Source organism: Bison bison, unplaced genomic scaffold (genome assembly GCF_000754665.1).
Source record: "Bison bison bison isolate TAMUID 2011002044 unplaced genomic scaffold, Bison_UMD1.0 scf7180017864148, whole genome shotgun sequence".
Classification (NCBI taxonomy): Eukaryota; Metazoa; Chordata; class Mammalia; order Artiodactyla; family Bovidae; genus Bison; species Bison bison.
In genome coordinates this window covers 3633997-3655005 of record NW_011494720.1, presented here as the reverse complement: position 1 = coordinate 3655005, position 21009 = coordinate 3633997, and the positions used below count along the sequence as shown (strand labels likewise).

At 38.1% G+C, this 21009-nt stretch overlaps 1 protein-coding gene across 1 annotated transcript in view; it reads right to left on the bottom strand.

The window, feature by feature from the left end:
- OPRM1 (opioid receptor, mu 1) overlaps positions 1 to 17407 on the bottom strand; it is a 56543-nt gene extending 39136 nt beyond the window's left edge. Inside the window, exon 1 of the mRNA XM_010840844.1 lies at positions 16961 to 17407. Within this exon, the coding sequence (XP_010839146.1) occupies positions 16961 to 17253 (293 nt within the window). The 5' untranslated portion in view covers positions 17254 to 17407. The remainder of the gene's footprint in view (positions 1 to 16960) is intronic.
- Positions 17408 to 21009: the final 3602 nt, after the last annotated feature.

Genomic DNA, 21009 nt, shown 5'->3' with positions numbered 1-21009 from the left:
AAAAAGGGATCACTGAAATAAAGGGAAACTTGAGAATGGCCTGGCGTTTGGCTATATAATAGATTCAAAAAGCCTAGTTTGATCTGTCGCTTGCAGTATTGAGATTGGCATCCTGGCTGTCTCCTGATCAGTTTATTGATGTGAATTGTTAGCATATGGTGCTCACAGCATAAAACGATGCTTCTGGGGATCAAGAAAAAGAGTACCTTTATATCACAATTGAGTTTTTGTAGTTAGAAGTTCCACAAATAATTAATGGATTTTATTTTATTTTTTTTTTTGAGGTTGAAGGGCAGACTCAATCAGAGACCTGAATCCAGTTATCCCAGAGACAGAAGTTCAATCCAAAATGTCACAGCTTAATACGAAGGGAAAACTCCAGATTTTGGCCTATCAAAAGCCAACTTTCCTATTTTCTTTATTCTTATTTCAGTGGGGGCACAGCCTATCAATAAAGAAAAAGTCATGAAGAGGTTATCAATTATGGAGCATTCTGGGAAGTATGATAGGTAAGGTAAGATAATAGGCTAGTCAGTCATCCTAGAGGGACCTCAAAAACTAGCACGATGAAACTAAGCATAACAGTTTTGAAAGACCTTAAATTCATGGCCATATAGGTCTTGTTTCAGATCTTAGTATTATCATTTATTAACTGGCAAATTTGGGCTAATTACTTAACTTTTCTGATGCTGGGAGGGATTGGGGGCAGGAGGAGAAGGGGACGACAGAGGATGAGATGGCTGGATGGCATCGCTGACTCGATGGACATGAGTCTCAGTGAACTCCGGGAGTTGGTGATGGACAGGGAGGCCTGGCGTGCTGCGATTCATGGGGTCGCAAAAAGTCAGACATCACTGAGCGACTGATCTGATCTGATCTGACTTAACTTTTCTGAGATATGCTCTCTTCATTTGTAAAACTTGAAAGATACCAGTATCTTCCTTAAGTGGTTGATGTAAAGATGAAAAACATTTCAATAGTATGTTTAAAGATTATTGATATGGAGGCTAATGTATACTGTAACTTTCAACAAACGTTAGCTAAAGTGATGATGATGACGATGCCTCTTATGGATTTCAAATTTAATGAAGCAGATACCATGTGCTCTGATAAGACAGAGGTTAAATGTTGATACTTATAAAAGTGTTAATTTTGCTCTGCTTGTATTGATTTTTTAGAATGTTTTCTCGTGTGTGCTAAAGGCAACTGATGCATCAAAACCCGGATTTTTCTAAAATCACAGCTATTTTCCTTGACCCCTCCCCCTCCTCAATGATTTGATATGTTTAACTTCACATCTTCATCTATCTTGACTAGAATGTTGACTAGAATATATTATTTTCAAATATCAACTTAACTTCAAACAACTGTGTGGGCAGAATATCTCAGCTACATCAAAGCATGAATTCTATTATTGTTCCAGGAGATTAAAATTTCTGATAAAGGACATATATCTTTTTGTAAAACATGTTTTCTAAAGCAATTAAAGTAAGGGTGTGTGAAAGGGCATGCTCATTCATTCATTCATATGCTTTTATTTTTGAGTTTCTAAAGTGTTGAAAAAATAGTGCTCTGGAGGAAATTATCATTGGTTTGGTTTACATGTCTTAATATATGCTTTGAGGCATTGACTCATGTACCAGTGTCTTTCATGGAAATGTGACACATTTATTTAAAGACTGAAAACTTCTGTTTACTTTCAGAGTAATGATCCTTTTTCAAAAGATGACATCAATTTCTCCTTTGATACTTGTACCTTAAATTCCACAAAATGGAGCAATTTTAAAGAACAGAAGATTTGAGCTTGACTTTTAACTTGAGCTCTCTGCTGCCTGTGTTTCTGAATGACAGGGTGTTCAGAAATAAAACAGACATTGTTTCAAGGCAGGGACACACTGAGGAATGTCTTACAGCAATGGTTCTTGAGATTTTCTTCCTGTGAATCCCATTCATTCCAGACTCCACTCTGTCATTGCATTATCCTTCATACTTGTGGAATATTTGTAACATCTGCTTTGAGAAATACTTATAAATCCTAGTCAATGGGGTTCTCTTTCACTGTTCTATGAAAATTAACCAAGGCTCACTCCACTCACTTTTCTTTATCTTGTCTCTGAAACATAAATAATATGTTTAATGAAATTTGGAAAATTAAATAAAGACAAATCAAAAAGTATCCCATTGCAATAAACCCAGGGAAGAGTGTTTGTCAGATAGTATGATTGAAGAACCCTGGGTTAGTTACCATAGTCCTACCTTTGACATTTATCAGCTGGTGAAATGGTTTAATTTTCTTCTCCACTAGACTGTACTTTTAGAGATAGGTAGAACCTGATCTGGGCTTCCCAGGTGGCTCAGTAGTAAAGTATTCATCTGCCAATTCAGGAGGCATAGGTTCAATCCCTGGGTTGGGACCATACTCAGGAGGAGGCAACCATTCTAGTATTTTTGCCTGAAAAATCCCATGGACAGAGAAGCCTGGCAGGCTACAGTCCATGGGGTTATAAAGAGTCAGACATGACTGAGCAACTGAGCATGAGAACTCAGTCTATTTTTCTTAATGGTATATTTTGGAGCCTCTAAGAGAGTGCTTTGGAAGTAATTTTCAACAAACATGAGCTTCAAATTCATCTTCTTTAGTATTAGTTTGGTTTACAATATTTTTCCTTGTCTAAATGCATATCCTTTATATGTTTTGTTTATTTTGCAATGTAGTTAAATAAGCTTTCTTTTGTCATTAGAAGGAAAGACTGTTTGAAGGATCTCATTATTGCCTACTTTTAATAACACCTCTTAGTGGCCTTGGATCACCAACATCACCAGAAGCGTGCTCATATTCAATTCCATTCAACCCATGTGGTTTCCTCTTTAGTACTGATGGGGACTGAGTAAGTATGAAATTATAATGTTGACAATAATTTCCCTTGTTCTTTTTGGCAGGCACAATCAGGGTCTGATATTCAGGTTATACTGCCAGCAGCATTTTTCAATTAGCATTTAATACTCCCCGACAAAATGCTCAACCTTTCGCTGGCACTGAACCCAGTGTTTCAGTGAAAAATTGCTCAGAAGCAAAGGCCTTTTCTTTCATCGATCTCCTTGTTCCCCTACAGTTTCTGTGCTTGGAATACTCTCAGCTTTCAGGGACACTGTAGATCTCAAAGATGTTATTTTCTAGTTTGTGCTTGCTTTATTTGTAGTGCTTACTGCTCTGATTTTAAAAGTTGACAGGCATTGCCTTGCAAGTCCTGGAAAAATCCATTATGAAGGTGTTAGGAATAGACATTCACACAGACTCACTGTACCATCATTAATGCATCCTCCATGAAGAGCTCCATGTTTTTCACCTATCTTACTGTGATTAGTGAGTCAGACTCTAACAGAAGCCAGGACTTTTTGCAAAGATGTTATTAAAATTTCTAAATTTTCAAAGCTTGTATTCAGAGGACACCACTCTTAAGAGTTATTTTTTCTAATTCAAGTAAACTATTCTGCTGAGTAAAAAGGAGTTTCATCATATGAAGTCTGTGTTTAGACTTAGATTCTGCCTTAGACACTTTGACTATAATACCAGTTTAAATGTGAAACATTTAACTTAAAAATAGATTTTTTTTTCCAAAAAATAATTGGTTTTTGTCTTTTTTTTCTATCAAACTTTTTATATGATATAGAGAAGCTAATCAATAGGGAGCTGAGTAAATTGTGGTTAAATGTCCTTAGAATTCTGTTCACATCATCTTAGTGCCAACAAAATGAAATTAGAGTAATCCAGGGCATTGGAATAAATCCAAGAATGACAACAGGGACTCCATGCAATGCCTTGCCTTACCTCTGCAGAAATCATGATTCCAAAAGGCTAAGCTGTGTTTCAAAGTGTAATAATATGATTGATTTATGAGAAGGCAAGAATACTGAGTGAATGTTGAGATCTTGCATGCTGATGAGTGAACCCAGTGGGAGGGAAGAGAAGAAATTCCCAGAGGGAGGGAAAGTGAAAGTGAAAGTCACTCAGTCCTGTCTGACTCTTTGCTATCCCATGGACTATACAGTCCATGAAATTCTCCTGGCCAGAATACTGGAGTGGGTTGCCATGCACTCCTCCAGGGGATCTTCCCAACCTAGAGATCAAACCCAGGCCTCCCACATTGCAGGCAGATTCTTTTACCAACTGTGCCACCAGGGAAGCAAATAACTAAACTCCTTACTCTTATATAGCACTTATAGAATTTACTGCACATTTCTGTATATCTTATCTAATTTGGACCTAAACTCCAAGTGAGGTTGAATGTGATTACCATTCCTTTGGTAAAGTTAACTAGTGAGACTCAGGGAAGCTCTGTGGCTCTGATAACTAGTGAGAGGCAGAGATTCAAACATGAGTCTCCTCGTCCTAAGGTTAGCACTGTGTCCACGCTAGAATGCCTATTATTAATGGAGCTGATTGGTCAATTTCAGGGAGCTTTTTAAGACATCCTGGGCTTTTGCTTTTCAGGGAGGTAGTTTAATTTACTATTTATTCTATAAACAGCTTCTTAACATTCAGAGAAATCAAACATGTGGATAGATCTCTTAAACCTCCTTGCCCAGCAGGACTGTTTTCTCCTCCATGAAATAGAGGTCCAGATCTATGCACCTCAATCTTGACTGTACACTAGACTCATTAGACTCACCAGGGAAGATTTTAGATCTATCTATGCCCAGGAGCTATGCACAGAGTGTCTAATTTAATTAGTCCTAGGTGGAAACAGGTATTCTTTCTTTTTTTAAAGCCTTCCCAGGTGATTCTAGATTTCCCTACTGGCCCAGTAGTTGAGAATCCACCTGCCAAAGCAGAGAACATGGTTCGATTTTCAGTCAGGAAATGAAGATCCCACATGCCATGGGGCAATAAGCCTGTGACCCACAACTACTGAAGCCTGTGTACCCTCAAACCAGTGCTCTGCGATGAGAGAAACCACCACAGTGAGAAGCCTGTGCACAGCAAGGAAGAGTAACCCCAGCTTTCCATAACTAGAGAGAGCCTGCGTGCAGCCAAAATAAATCCATAAATAAATAAATAAGATCACTTAAAAAAAAATCCTTCATAGTGATTCTAACATGTGATCAATATTGAGAACCCCTGGAATAGAAGATCTGAGAGATCTTCTTGGTGTCTAAGTGTGTTGCCAGGGTTTCTGTAATACCTCGGATACTCCATGAGTTAACTTGAAGGAGAATCAAATTTGATTATTCATTTTATCCTGCCTGGGTTTCTTGCTAGAATTTAGCTCCAAAAATCTCACGTAAGAAATTCTGGGAACTGTAGCATTCTTCAGCTAGACTATCTTACTCATCCATTTGGAACATTCCCTAACTTGGCTCTCCTTGTGGACTTGTACCTAGTGGCCACCTGGCTGATCTAAAGAATTCCTGGACATTCCAGAAAGTTTTCTCTGAGCACAAGTAATCAAAGAAGCAGTCATTTGAATACAAATGGGGACTGAATTAAAGATGCGAAATCAGACAAAGAAGAGATTCCAGGGAATTTTAGGAAATGACTGAGCAAAACCAAAGGCAGGAAGCCAGAAGATTACAAATACCGCAGAATACCTAGGCTGCCCCTAGTCCTCTTTAGTTGGCTGGGCAGTCTAAATTTTAAAACACAGTCAATAAACCTTTTCAAAGCGACTTTTGAAAACCGCTAAAAACAAATTTTTAAAAAATGATCAAGTTATGTAAGTCAGAAAGAAGAGGAAAAAATTCCAAGTGATGAGCTTCTGTGCTTCAGATGCCTAAATAGAAGTGGAGGGAGATGAAGCTGCCAGTCACCACCTGGGTGCATGGGGGTGGGTGTGCGTGCAGGCACAGGTGTCTTTGAGAACAGATTTCATATTTGCTAAGAAGCTAATATGAATTTATGGGTGACAGTTCCAGTTTTTCCTGAAAGCTTCAAATGATTGAAGATGAAAATACTGTGAGAAGGCCTAGAAAATTGCACCAATTTAAGATAACCACAAAGCATATCCAATAGATGGCAATTTTTCAGAACCACTATTTTCTAAGCACTTACTCCCTAATTCCTGGCCAAGAGTGGTAATGAATATTGTAGATTGTCTGGGTTAGATGAAGACGAGGAGTTGAAGATGGCCACTGGAGTGACATGGAGATGGTCCTGTGTGATTACTTTTTTGACCCAACTTCAATATCCGTTTCAGAAAAACAGTATCCTCTGTCATAAAAAAGGGGTATTCTCTTTCCAAAAAATCAGTGAGAGCTTTTATGTTTTGTATGGGGCTTCCCTGATAGCTTAGTTGGTAAAGAATCTGCCTGCAATGCAGGAGACCCTGGGTTGGGAAGACCCACTAGAGAAGGGATAGGCTACCCACTCCAGTATTCTTGGGCTTCTCTTGTGGCTCAGCTGATTTGTATGAAACCTCATTTTGTGCTGATATTTCTTCTTCTTGAAAAACACTGCAAGTCGGTACTAGATATTTTAACAAATGCTTTGTTTCCATATAGTAAATAACAAAATGCAATCAAATTTGCCGAAGAAGAAAATATGCTCTTTTTTATGACCACTGCAAGACTATGAATTCTACTCAGTACATCTGTACCAGAGTTTGGCAAATGACAGCTTGTGGGCCAAATTTGCCAGCTAAGAATGGGATTCTGTCAGAATGGTTTTACATTTGTAACTTGTATTTTAATTTTTTATATGTATAATAATTAACTTGGTTACTTTTAATCTGAGGATGCTATAAGGAAGTAGTTTGGTAACACTTATTATGGAATAATTTGCATTATAGAATCAAGTAAACCAAAAGAAAGGTTTGTATTATTTTGTACTGAAAGAAGAATCATTTCATTCTTGCAAAATGAGTCAACAAAAGAACATATGGCATGATTATTTTCTGATAATCAAATGTATGGATTTTCATAAAATTTAAAATATTATATTCATAAAACATTAGGTAAAATTATTAAATATGCTATTAGAAAATCAATTCTTTTTTTGTTGTTAATGAGAAACATTTTAGAAGCTAAATTTTTCCATGTCTGCCTTCTACATCTGTTTTAGTTAGAATAACAAAAACCAAAAATAAGTTTATAGGTAGTTTTATATTTTTAAGTGGTTGAGAAAATAATATTTTGGGGCATGCAAAAATTATATAGAAATTCACATTTCTGTGTCTACATACAGTTTTATTGGAACACAGTCATGACCATCTATTTTCATTTTGTCTATGGATACTTTTGGGCTACTGTGGCAGAGTGGAATACTTGTATCAGATACCATGTGGCAACAAAGCCTAATAAATTTACTTTCTGGCCCTTTACAGGAAACATTTTTAACACCTGGTCTAGACCGCGAGGTCATCCCTCTTCATCTGATGGCTGTCAGTTGTGTGTACATCTGAATGTAGTAAAATAAGGGGAATTCTTACCTTGGAATCATTTAAATCCAAACTTTACACTGGCTTATGAAAACACCTTGGTATAAAACAGATTTTTTTAGGTTCCAGAATTATCTCCCTACTTCACTGGTGCATTCTCACCCTTCTCAGAGTGGAGGGACCAGGCTAATTCACACATCTGGAGCCATTAAATTATAGGCAGTTTAGCTTTCTATTGAAAACTAGGGTAAGAATTTTGTGGCTTAAAAATTACTCCAAACTTTGTTGACTATAAATATCAAGTACACTATATAGAAACAATGAACAAGGACCTACTGTATAACATAGGGAACTCAACTCAATATTCTGAATTACCTATATGGAAAAGAAACTGAAAAAATAATAGATATAGGTAAGCGTGCTGTGTGCTAAGTTGCTTCAGTTGTGTCTGGCTCTTTGCAACCCCCGTGGACTGTAGCCCACCAGACTGCTCTGTCTATGGGATTTTCCAGGCAAGAATACTGGAGTGGATCATCATGCCCTCCTCCAGGGGATCTTCCCAACCCAGGGATCGAACTCACATCTCTTAAGTCTCCTGCATTGGTAGGCTAGTTCTTAGCTGCTAGCACCACCTGGAAAGCCCCAGACATAGGTATGGGTTTGCTGTACTTGGTTGCTCAGTCGTGTCCAACTCTTTGCATCCCTATGGACTGTAGTCTGCCAGGCTCCTCTGTCCACGGGGATTCTCCAGGCAAGAATACTGGAGTGGGTTGCCATGCCTTCCTCCAGGGGATCTTCCCAACCCAGGGATTTAATCCAGGTCTCCCGTGTTGCAGGTGGATTCTTTACCATCTGAGGCACCAGGGAAGTCCAGATATAAGTATACGTATAACTAAATCACTTGGCTGTACACATGAAAGTAGCATATCATTGTTAATCAACTATACTCCAACATAAAATAAAAATTTTAAAAAATGTCCCCAGAAGTAGTGCTGAAGTGCTATTAGTATCTTAAACACAAGAGGACTGTGAGGTGCCTAACAGAGAGAGTAGACATCTTAGATAAGTTTCATGCAGATGTTATAGAGGGTTTGGTCATGAGTTAAAAGCCCATGAGTCAACAATACATATTAAATAAGATGCCTTTTAACAGGAACACACATAACAGAACATTATGTATTGATTAGTTGATGAAAATGTAACTGTACACTCACAAGATCCTCCCCCTATACTTCCCCTAGAAGCAAAGCTTCAGTCTTCTCTAATTCAGTAGGTAAAGTGAATTCATGGTGGGGGGGTGGGAAACTACCATGAAAAATGAGAATTGATTATATTTTTAATATAAAATTTTAATTTATATACTTTTTAATATAAAATATAATTTTAATTTTTTAACTCTTTAAAATTTGACTTTCTCTAGGTAAATTATAAGACTAACAATCTATTTCCTATTCAAAGTTTGTGGGCTCGTGTGTAGATATATATGCATCTTATTTGAATTTATTATTTGCTGATATCAATCCATTGGTACAGATCCATTTTCTTTCTTTTTTTTTTTTCTAATTTTATTTTATTTTTAAACTTTACATAATTGTATTAGTTTTGCCAAATATCAAAATGAATCCGCCACAGGTATACATGTGTTCCCCATCCCGAACCCTCCTCCCTCCTCCCTCCCCATACCATCCCTCTGGGCCGTCCCAGTGCACCAGCCCCAAGCATCCAGCATCGTGCATCGAACCTGGACTGGCAACTCGTTTCCTACATGATATTTTACATGTTTCATTGCCATTCTCCCAAATCTTCCCACCCTCTCCCTCTCCCACAGAGTCCATAAGACTGTTCTATACATCAGTGTCTCTTTTGCTGTCTCGTACACCGGGTTATTGTTACCATCTTTCTAAATACCATATATATGCATTAGTATACTGTATTTATGTTTTTCCTTCTGGCTTACTTCACTCTGTATAATAGGCTCCAGTTTCATCCACCTCATTAGAACTGATTCAAATGTATTCTTTTTAATGGCTGAATAATACTCCATCGTGTATATGTACCACAGCTTTCTTATCCATTCATCTGCTGATGGACATCTAGGTTGCTTCCATGTCTTGGCTATTATAAACAGTGCTGCGATGAACATTGGGGTACATGTGTCTCCTTCCCTTCTGGTTTCCTCGGTGTGTATGCCCAGCAGTGGGATTGCTGGGTCATAAGGCAGTTCTATTTCCAGTTTTTTAAGGAATCTCCACACTGTTCTCCATAGTGGCTGTACTAGTTTGCATTCCCACCAACAGTGTAAGAGGGTTCCCTTTTCTCCACACCCTCTCCAGCATTTATTATTTGTAGACTTTTGGCAGATCCATTTTCATAGCTCAAGTCATAAAGGCTAAATATGCATGAACAAGGCAATGAATTGAGGGAATTGTCTGAATTAAGCTTTACATTTGAATAATCTGAGGAATATTGGCTGTGCTGAAAACTTTGGATTACAGAGTATTTTAAATATATGCAGTCCTGTTATTTAAGTCTGAAATGTTGAACTTTTTGGCTAACGCAGAGAGATCTACGACTATAGATCAAGTTTTCAAGGATTAGCATCAGTTATTTTGATAAACTTATGAGAAAATGCACAGATTTTTCACAATAGTAGCATTTATTATGGACTACACTTCAGGGAAATTGGTGGTAAGAATACTTTGAGGAGGCTTCAAAGTGGAGTGGATTTAAGTTGGGACTTGAAGAAGAAGAAGAATTTTGATAGAAGAAAGAAGTATTGAGGTCACAAGGCAAAATAGAAAAAGTAAAGAAAAGGTATAAAAGAAATTAATATATAGCATTTTTGAAAACAGTGAGTGGATCAGCTTGGTTTAATTTATTCAACATTAAATTATACTAATACTTGTTAGTACATCTTAATGATTACTATTTGAACCACTTCAGGACACCTACTTATATCTAACCGATAAACTAATACCTGATTGAATTGAAAAAGCAAAGTGCACTTGAAAATATCCTTGCCTGGACAGAAACTGATGTCCAGAATACAGTGATCTCTTTCTCATTTCATATACTCCATTGCATGTTTCATCCTGTGTAAAAGCCCTACCTACCCTCCCCATTGGCTTACAAAGATTTGCTTGGTTAGACTTGGTAGAATTTTTCTGATAAGTTTTACAATGCAACATCCAGAAGGTGATTAATTCCTGAAGGCAATATTAAAACAACTTCTGAACAAATTAAAGAGAAAATGAAAAAGAGAGAAAGAGAGAGATCAGAACTTAAGCTGAATCTGAGACGTCTGGGTCCAGATCAGAATCTTCTGTGTGATCTTTGAGACTCAACCACAGGCAATCACAAAGGCTCTACCTGGCACCTTCACGAGGGGAAGCATCCTTCCCACCGCTACTTAGTACACAGTCTCCAGGGAGTTGTGGGCAAGGACGTGTGCCTCTCCCCCACCTTTACCAACCATGCTCCTGGGTGTATATGTATCCTTAGCCCAACAACCTCCATTTGGACACCTTCAGGAAAGGCTTTAAGACACTTTGCTGAATGGATAGTATTCAGCATAATTCTTGAGTTCAGGGAGCCCTTGGTGCTTTTGGTGAGACTCTTCCCAGGGGTCTCTCTGAAGACCTTTGTATCAGGGGTCCTCTAAGAAATTCTTCTTACTCTGACTCTGTGCTTTCCCACTTTTACCCCATCCTTTCTTGTTAGTCCTGGCCCCTCAGTCCATAAAACGGGAGTATCCTATGGTTTGGGGCTCCTTGTGCGGTGAGATGATGGCCTCTTTTCCCCTTCTCCACATCTGTGCTCATACATGTGACCTTGTGCCTTTCTGTGGGGAGAATGGAACACTGAGGATGGCACCTTTCCTATTTAACCTTTTGCTTATTCCCTCCCAGGAAGTGAAGAAAGGCTTGACTTTCAGGGTCGTTGATTGTCTTAATCGACCACTACAACATCTGGCAGCTCAGCATTTTCTCTCTCTGACAGAATCTGTTTGAGCTCATTTAGAATCCAAGGAAGTGAGATGGAATGTAAAATCATTTAATGTTGTAGATGACTAGCTTTTTTATCTCCAGATAGTAAAGGTGGAAAAACTATGGAGAAACAGTCCTTGAAGTTACCATAGAAAATGTTGGTACTACAAGTTACCAACTAGACTAGATGTTAGCCTAAGTGACCCATTTTACATAAGGGGACTATTATGCACTGAAGAGTTTGAAGTTGAACCATTATTGGCTCTTTTCTTCTATGCTACTCTTCCACTCTGAATTTATTTCTTGGTTCAAGGACTCTTATACTGAGGTACTGGTGGGGGAGGAAATAGGTGGCCTGAAGCAAGAACAGATGGGTAACGAAAGGAGTTGCTGTGACAAGCTCATTAAATGATGTTTCTTGTATATGATGCTTCTTGTGTCTGTTGTCTCAGTTCACTTTCAAGGACCCTGACATTTGCTTGAGCTTACCTGTTATGAGTAGTCTTACAGTTATTACACAACAAGGGATCAGTGCAGAAAGAGATGGTAGTTTGCCTCTTCAGAGAGCCTTCACTTTCTTTACATATCAGAGATCCTACTGCTACCAACACCCTGACCTCAAGAAGTATACCGCATACTATCCATGGCTGTTGCCTACTCCCTCTCCATTAAGCAAAATGTACTAAAACCTTTCCTGAATCCCAAGGCAGAAAAAAGGTGAAAGGAAAAGCTTGGTTTATAAACGGTCATGGTAGTTCTGACTGGGGCTATGTAGAATTTTTCTTAAGAATTTCTAATTGTTAACAACAACCTACACTCAATGAGTCTGTAAAGCTCTATTTATTAATCAGAAATTACATAGTAGCCAGTTATAAAATAATAGAAATGATGAGCTTTGCAGTGCCTGAGACAACAGCTTGGGTGAAGGTAAACCATTTTGGAAAGGGATTTCAGGGAACCAAGGTGGGAGGAAGGCTGAGCACTGAAGAACTGATGCTTTCAAACTGTGGTGCTGGAGAAGACTCTTGAGAGCCCCTTGGACTGCAAGGAGATCAAAGCAGTCAATCCTAAAGGAAATCAACTCTGAATATTCATTGAAATGATTGATGCTGGAGCTCCAATACTTTGGTCACCTGATGAGGAGAGCCAACTCATTGGAAAAGACCCTGATGCTGGGAAAGATTGAGGGCAGGAGAGGAAGAGGGTGACAGAAGATGGTTGGATGGCATCATCTATTCAATGGACATGACTTTGAATAAACTCCAGGAGATAGTGAAAGACAGGAAAGCCTGGCGTGATGCAGTCCATGGGATTGCAAAAAATTAGACACGACTTAGGCTTCCCTGGTGGCTCAGACGGTAAAGCATCTGCCTGCATGGCGGGAGACCTGGGTTCGATCCCTGGGTCAGGAAGATCCCCTGGAGAAGGAAATGGCAACCCACTCCAGTACTCTTGGCTGGAAAACTCCATGGATGGAGGAGTCTACATATGGGTTACAAAGAGTCCACGGGGCCGCAAAGAGTCAGACACGACTGAGCAACTTCACTTTCACTTTCACTTTAGCAACTGAACAAAGAACAACAAAGGTGGGAAAGAAGAAAAATGAAACAGAAAAGGAGGGAAAGCCAGTATATGGCTTGAAATGGTCACAATGTGGGCCAGACCTTCCAATGTGCTTTGTGATCTGTACAGAACTGTGCATTATTTTGATTGACTTTTTTCTTTAAAACATTCTTGACAAGAGAGCCCCTTGGACTGCAAGGAGATCCAACCAGTCCATTCTGAAGGAGATCAGCCCTGGGATTTCTTTGGAAGGAATGATGCTGAAGCTGAAACTCCAGTACTTTGGCCACCTCATGCGAAGAGTTGACTCATTGGAAAAGACTCTGATGCTGGGAGGGATTGAGGGCAGGAGGAGAAGGGGACGACAGAGGATGAGATGGCTGGATGGCATCACTGACTCGATGGACGTGAGTCTGAGTGAACTCCAGGAGTTGGTGATGGACAGGGAGGCCTGGCGTGCTGAGATTCATGGGGTCTCAAAGAGTCGGACATGACTGAGTGACTGATCTGATCTAATCTGATCCCATCTTAAATGATGGCCACATTCAGCCTGGATGGGAGAGGAATTTAGGGAAGAAAGGATACATATATATATATGGGCTGAATGCCTTCAATGTTCACCTATAACAACATTATTAATCAGCTATATCCCAATAGAAAATAAAAAGTTTAAATTAAATTAGAAATTTAAAAAACCCCAAAAAGTGGAAAATGTCAGCATTCTTCACACCAGAGAAGACCAAGTGATCCCAGATTCAAAGAACCAGAGATGCACACCAGGAGACCACCTGAGACCAGATTCGAGGAGTATAGGCCCTATACCTGCCCTAATCTTATCAACAATCCGACCTTTAAACTGTTGCTATAAACTCTCATCAAATCCTCCTATGTGGGGCCATATAGTTTCTGAGGCAGAAGCCCACTCTGTCCCCCTTTGCCTGGCAAAACAATAAAACTATGCTTTTCTACTTCAAAAAGAAAAAGTGATTGCCGTATTTTGTAATATTTTATCACCAAACTTCTCCAGACTATTTGTGGTAATTTTCATAATATAGTTATCCCACAAGTAATTTTTTTCTTTAAGACCATAAAGCCTTTCAGATAATGAACAGTTATAACATTCTATCATCTAATATCTGGATTTTAAAACTTTAGATATATGACAGTATCTCTTTTTCTCCCTCATGTTTCTTAGAACAACACTGTAAGAATGATACTTAAGTTGTATTCTTTATTTATTTATTTTTTTTATATTTTAAATTTCCATGAGCTATTTTTCTCCTAACACTTATTTTTTATTGTACCCTTATGCATACTACATATCAGTTTTTAATCTCAAAGATATTAATAATAGCCTTTTTTTTTTTGTATTCTTTAATAATGTTGCTGGTGAAGGTATGATGATGATAAAGTGAAGACACAGGATAGAAAATAACTAACAAGGCATCCATAGTATCTTTGTTGTTATTTTGCTCCCATTGTCATTGGAGGCCCATGGTCTAGTCAATGTGTTAAGACATTCTAATAAATGTTATGTTGATCTGGTTAGAAAACCCTAACTACTTAATAATTCTAAAGTATTTGTTGAATTTTGAATAGTAGCAGGAAGTAAGCATTTTATCTCAGTACTTTAATAGATACAGCATTATATTCATCTTTTTCACAGAGGCAATAATATCTGTGAACTGATCACTTTGTAGTGAAATAACCATAGCATGGAGATAGTCTAGTTAAATATTCTCAGCTAAATAGATATAGTTCCTTCACTCCCCAGAGGCTTTTCTCATTACTTCATTGGTCACTGAACTATTTTTCTGTTTATAGTCATATTCCCAGAGGATTACCTGACCTTGGAATTAAACACCTGACTTGCACAGGTGGGTGTTTGAGGTGACTTTTCAAACAGTACTGTATTCTGGTTGGAACTTTAAGCACAGAAAATAAGCATACTATCATGTTCTCAGTAAGAGACAAGGTCACCATCCTTTTCCAAGTCATCAAAAGTTCAGAGGTAATACCTTTAAAACAAAATCACCCAACTAGTAATATCTTTAGCACTAGAATAAAGCTAATCTGTTTATTCCATAGCCAGTTGTTGCTCTATTGGCTTTCTGCTTTATAGAAAAGCATAAACCAGAGAGGAGAAAAATGAGGAAGGAAAATACCAAGAGAAGCAATAAAAGCTAAATGATTATGCTTTAGATGACAGAATTTCAAGATGGTTTTATAATTTCTTTTCATCCTTCATTCTTCAGAATTACAGACATAAATTTGGATTAATTTATTATTTCCACATTATTATCTAACCTACTCTGTCAATGTTGTAGTTGAATTAACTCAAATCATGAGCCACTCTAATAAACAGAAAATTACATTGGCTAAGAGCAATTCCATGGTATTGAACTAGTGAACTTATCTGTCCTTGGAGAAATAATTTATATTTTCTGTGCCACATTTTACCTACCTAGCCTAGAAAATCTCTAGGTTTCCTTCTGGCCCTATAAGCTTATGAGTCCATGAATTTTCTGAGGAGAAAGGATAAATTTTCCCTTCATGGGCAGGGATTCAGTTGTTATTTTTATTATCATAAATGCAAAAGAAGACAGTTTTCATATTTGAGAGGAAGCTTTGTATTGAATTACATAAAGTAAATGTTTTAAAAATAAATTCTTCCATTGATTCCCTTCTTGCATTTTTCCTTCTGTTGTTAGCTTTCTTTGCAATAGATGGTGCTCTTTACTCAGAGAAACTACTTATGATTCTTCATCAAAAGATCAAGAAAATTAGTTTTACTCTTTAACAATCATTAATTAAAGAAATCAGACATAAAAAGCAGAAAAAATCAATTATAAATAACTTGTACCACCTTGATAAAGAAAGCATAATGAAGAAAATGATTGTTAAATGATTTAAGAGCTCCAGTGAAACCTGTAATACTTGCTGAATAGATGAAGCCAATATTGCAGCTAAACATGGAAGTACCACAGAACCCCTAGTAGGAAGAAAATCCCAAATCAGGAGCCATTTTAAAGTGTTAAAATGATTATATACTTCTCAAAAGTTAAAATATAGTATTCATATTAACATGTAGTATTTGAATAGGCACATCAACACTAACACAATCTACATCAATCTCAGCTAATATTGAACTTGTATGCTTTTTGCCAAATAAACCTGGAACATCTGGACAAATAGAAATTGGGCCACAAACTCTTCTGAAATAATTTCATTAGATGAAGACACTTAAATTTCTCTAGGGCAACCATTACAACCCCCTATGTAATAGTTTATCATCCAGAATTATGCTGCTTTTGGTCACTTCTAACTTGTTTCAACTTTTGGGGGCATTGAAAAACAGTCCTGCAGTTCTGAACCACCTGACCTATTCCTGATTCAGTTTGTGACTCCCCTAGCAGATCTGTAGCTGCCAACTGCAAACTGGTCTAGGCAACACAGCTGTCATGTTACAGCAAAACAGCACCATTTACTCTGGAAAGACACCAGAAAAACTTCCTCTATGAGTGAGGAAGAGGAGGGTGCAGCAATGGTGCAGCAAATACACTGAAATCAGCAGGAGCAGGAAAGTTGCCAAGGTTCATCTATGAAAAGAACAGAGAAGGAAATCTGCCCCTTCTGCCCCCAATTAAGGATAAAATAACTAGAGTTTCTCTTCTATTTTCCATAAATTATTGTTTCCACAGCTCCTTTGGAAGGGACTATGGGACACTGAGGTTAAGAGCCCAGAGCCCTTTTGGCTCAGTATAAACAAGCTGTAAGATAGAGGCTTTTTTTTTTTTTCTTTTTTGCCAGAGCTTTACAGCTTTTATCAAAGCAACTTCTCTGTTTCTGAAATTTTGGATTCTTTCTTTATTAACGGAGGGAAGAATAGAAAAGTAGGCTTTTGTACTCAAGCAGCAACCACTCTACTTTCACCTCTACATTCTCCCCTGTTTTACCTCCTTTTTTCTCATCCTTCCCCCCAACACCCTTTATGCCTCTATTAGCCACCGAAATCCGGAGCCCTGTGGCCTTCCTTACCTGACAATCACATACATGACCAGGAAGTTTCCGAAGAGCCCCACCACGCACACGATGGAGTAGAGGGCCATGATGATGATGGCCGTGATCATGGAAGGGCTGCCGGCCGAAGGGCACAGTCTGTCGCTCCCTCCCAGCTCGGTGCGGTTCGGACCGCATGGGTCGGACAGGTTGCCTTCTAAGTGGGAGAAGTTGACCCAGGAGCTGGGACTAGGTGCTGGGGAGCAACTTGAAGGGTGTGTGAAGGGATCAGTGCAGTTGCTGGCGTTCGTGGGGACGGCGCCGCTGTCCATGGTGCTGACCGCCGGCTGGGACCACGTTGGGAGTAACCGCGAGCACCCTGACTTTTCGGGTTCCACGCGCGAGCCGCTTCGTCTCGCCGCTGCCACAGCTCCTGTTATTTCTTACAGCGACCAACCCCGGCGGAGCCAGAGAGGAGCGTCAGGCAGGAGAGAGCTAAGCATCTGACATTATCCTCTGCTTGTAGCCCCCTCCCACCTTAGAAGTACACAGACAGGGCTCCAGCCCCACACCGCCTTGGGGGAAGGAGGGGAGAGCTGTGCGGGATCCGGAGGCTGGAGCCGAGGGAGGAGAGAGAAGTGGATTTTGCGCAAAGCAATCCAACGACTCGGTTTCCCCACTCGGCACTCCTCTGTGCAAACACCTCTATTGACAGGCAGAACCAGGAAGGGAGTTGGAGGGAAGGGGTTGAGAGTGAGACAAACGGAGAGTTTTTGGCGGATGCAAAGCGTTAAGGAAGGGGGCTGACCTTACATTTTCCAGCACCGTTTTCTTAGTGTACCATGACAGAAAGACGCTGGTCTGACGCCACCCTGACATCCCAGACCCCAGCGCTCTTCTATCCCTGCTGCCTAAACAATCATTTGGTGCAGGGTACACAGAATCCTTTTCTGTAGCCCTCCTTGCCTCAGACTTTTTCTGTTTGCAGAAAAAGTCACCATGTGTCTCATGACTAAAGGAGAATTTCCAACCCTTCAACCCTGCCTGAAACAAGAGTGATTCCTTCTCTGAAAAGAGATGAGAAACAAACTTTTAGAGAGGATATCTATTCCCTTTACTTCATATTCCCTTACTTCTCCTGGAGCAGAAGCTTTATTTGCGTCTAATGTCTAGCTTGCTGACAAAGAGGCACAGGGAGTTGTGGCGTCCAGAAAAGTCAAAGAAAGACAAGGGTGACATTCCATATATAAATCTCATAGGTTTGGAGTTATTGGTTTTATCTCCAGCCTTCATACATGTGCTTCTCAGTAGAAGACTGTGAAAACCAAGTGTCTACATTATTTCATTGTATTCTAGTGTAGACATTCCAGGAAAAACTACATAGACATCTGGAACTGGAATGGCTCATACAAGGTTGAGGATTACTGATATGCTTTAAAATTTGATAATTCACTTTTAAATCCACAGATGCTTCTACTTTATTAATAAATTTTGTTTTGCTTGTCTTTGTTTTTTGGTAATGTTAACACAAATTCTGAAATAATTCTCATTTCTATTCATGGGTATATTTGTCTGCATATGTATCTTTTAACTACTAACACTATCATTAAAGATCCCCAGTTGGTTGTAGAAAGCTATATCCTTGTTAAACAAGGATCAGGGTGAGGTAGGGAGCTTGGAAAGAACATTTAATTCCAATATTATTTTTATCACTTGTCTGGAAAACATAACACTGGTGAACTCCACTAATCATAGATAATTTTGCCAATTTCAGTACTTTTATCTTTTTTTATGTTGAAGGATATAGTGTCAGCAATAAAATGTTATAGAGATCTCATACAGAATAATAAAAATGTTTCACCACATATTCTCCTATGAACTAATATATTAATTCACCCATATTCAGCTGAAATCTGCCATTCTTCAGTCTCTTGAGGACACATAGAACCAGTCTAAACTTATTTATGTGAAAGACAAATTAGCACAGTATAATAAGTCCTTGCCTTAAACCCAGATCATTTTGTGAACCTTAGATTTGTAACTTAAACTTTTTAGCTGTAGGAATTTGGATACGTTACTTTACCTGACTGAGTGACAGCATTCTCATCAGTGGAAAAAAATGTATAATACCTTTATATGACTTTTACCAGGATTAAATGAAAAATACATAATGCAATTGAGTGAATTAATAAATAAATCATTGTGATTATACTTCATATATTTGAAAATAACTGAGTAATCTCTTCTGCAAATTAAACTTTAGCTTCCTTAGACTGGGTCTTAAAAGATGCAGCTTTGAGTTCTTTCAGGAAATTGGCGCCTTTTCTAGTCACATTATAGTTTGTAGATCTGCTCTTAAAACAGTGTTCTAAGGATAACCTCACCAATAAACACTGAACAATATTATCAACTTCCTTTTTCTACTATCACAGGTTTTGGAGCTCCATTCGCTTTTTATTTTTGAAGTTACATTACTCTTATATCTCCTTCTAGGTCTAGTATAGGCAAAATTTCTTAAACATAATCCAAGTTAGTTCAACAAATATTTAATGATCTACTTTGGACCAGGTGTTGGAATTGAAAAAGATAGATATGATTATTTTTGACCACAGAAGCTTACCTCTTATTCTTGGTAAATCGTATTTTTCCTGTTGTATAAATTAATATGTTTTAGAAAGATCAAAGTACAACACTGTAAATTGTTTTATTTTAAAATTACATTTAATTAGAGCTAGTTCATAATTCAAATCCAGCAAGATCTTTTAAAGTGATGAGTCTATGATCTTTTTTATGCATGCTTCCTATTTTGTATACCTTATTTACTCTCCCAGCTTTATATAGATTCCTTAAGACAAACTCAATCCTGCATAGTAGAATGTCTCCCTTTTGCTTTGTCTGTGTGCAGAAGACATACATATATACATATATATATGTACACACACATGTTTTTTGTATATGAGGAATATTTATCATTTTGTTGATATTTCTCCTTAGCCTACATTTTCTATTTAAAGAAAGAAAAATTTATCATATCAGTCAAGATTTACCATTGCTATAAAATTCATATCATACATTTTTTTCATAAAAATATTTGCTTCAAAGCAACATATCAGTAATAGCTAGGTTAGATCATAGGCAAATATTAAATATTTCCCCTATTCCTAGAATTTCAAATATATATTAGTTTTAGTTATTTATTGACTTCCCTGATAGCTCCATTGGTAAAGAATCTGCCTGCAATGCAGCAGACTCTTGTTCTATTCCTGGGTCTGGAAGATCCCCTAGAGAAGGGATATGTTACCTACTCCAGCAGTCTAAGGCTTCTCTTGTAGCTCATCTGGTAAAGAATCCATTTGCAATGCGGGAGAACTGGGTTCAATCCCTGCATTGGGAAGATGGCTTGGAGAAGGGAAAGGATACTCCCTCTCCAGTATTCTGGCCTGGAGAATTCCATGGGTTGTATAATCCATGGGATCACAAAGAGTTGGACATGACTGAGTGACTTTCACTTTAGTTATTAATATAATTACCATCATCCCACACTTATTTGAGTATCTTGATCCTGATTTTTTTTGGAGCATGGTTGTTAATGAAACATATGATTAAGAACTATTAATGAGAAATACAGGTGTAAATACTACACATGAAGCTATTACAGTGGTTTGAAGTTCAAGTGAAAAAGGACATTCTAGGTTACATTAGAAGAACATTTTATGTATTTGCTTACAGATTTTTTTGTTATTTGGTATTGAAACTAATGATATTCTAAAAGCATTTTATTATAATATTATTCTTGATCTCTGTATTGATGCATAAACATCCAGAGAAATGGAACAGATATCCTTACTTGCATGGCAAAAATAAAACAAATAAAAATTTCACAGCTACCTTGATAACCTGAGAGAGACCTCTGAGATAGGGACATCTGGGATAAATCAGAAAACAGCTCAAAATCTAGGGTCTGCTATTTACTTTCTTAGTCAAGGAAGTGACTTTGTTACTTACTTAGAAACTTAGTAAAGTTATTCATGCTTCCTGATACTGGATTTCCTCCTCTGGTAAATTATATATATATATATATATATAAT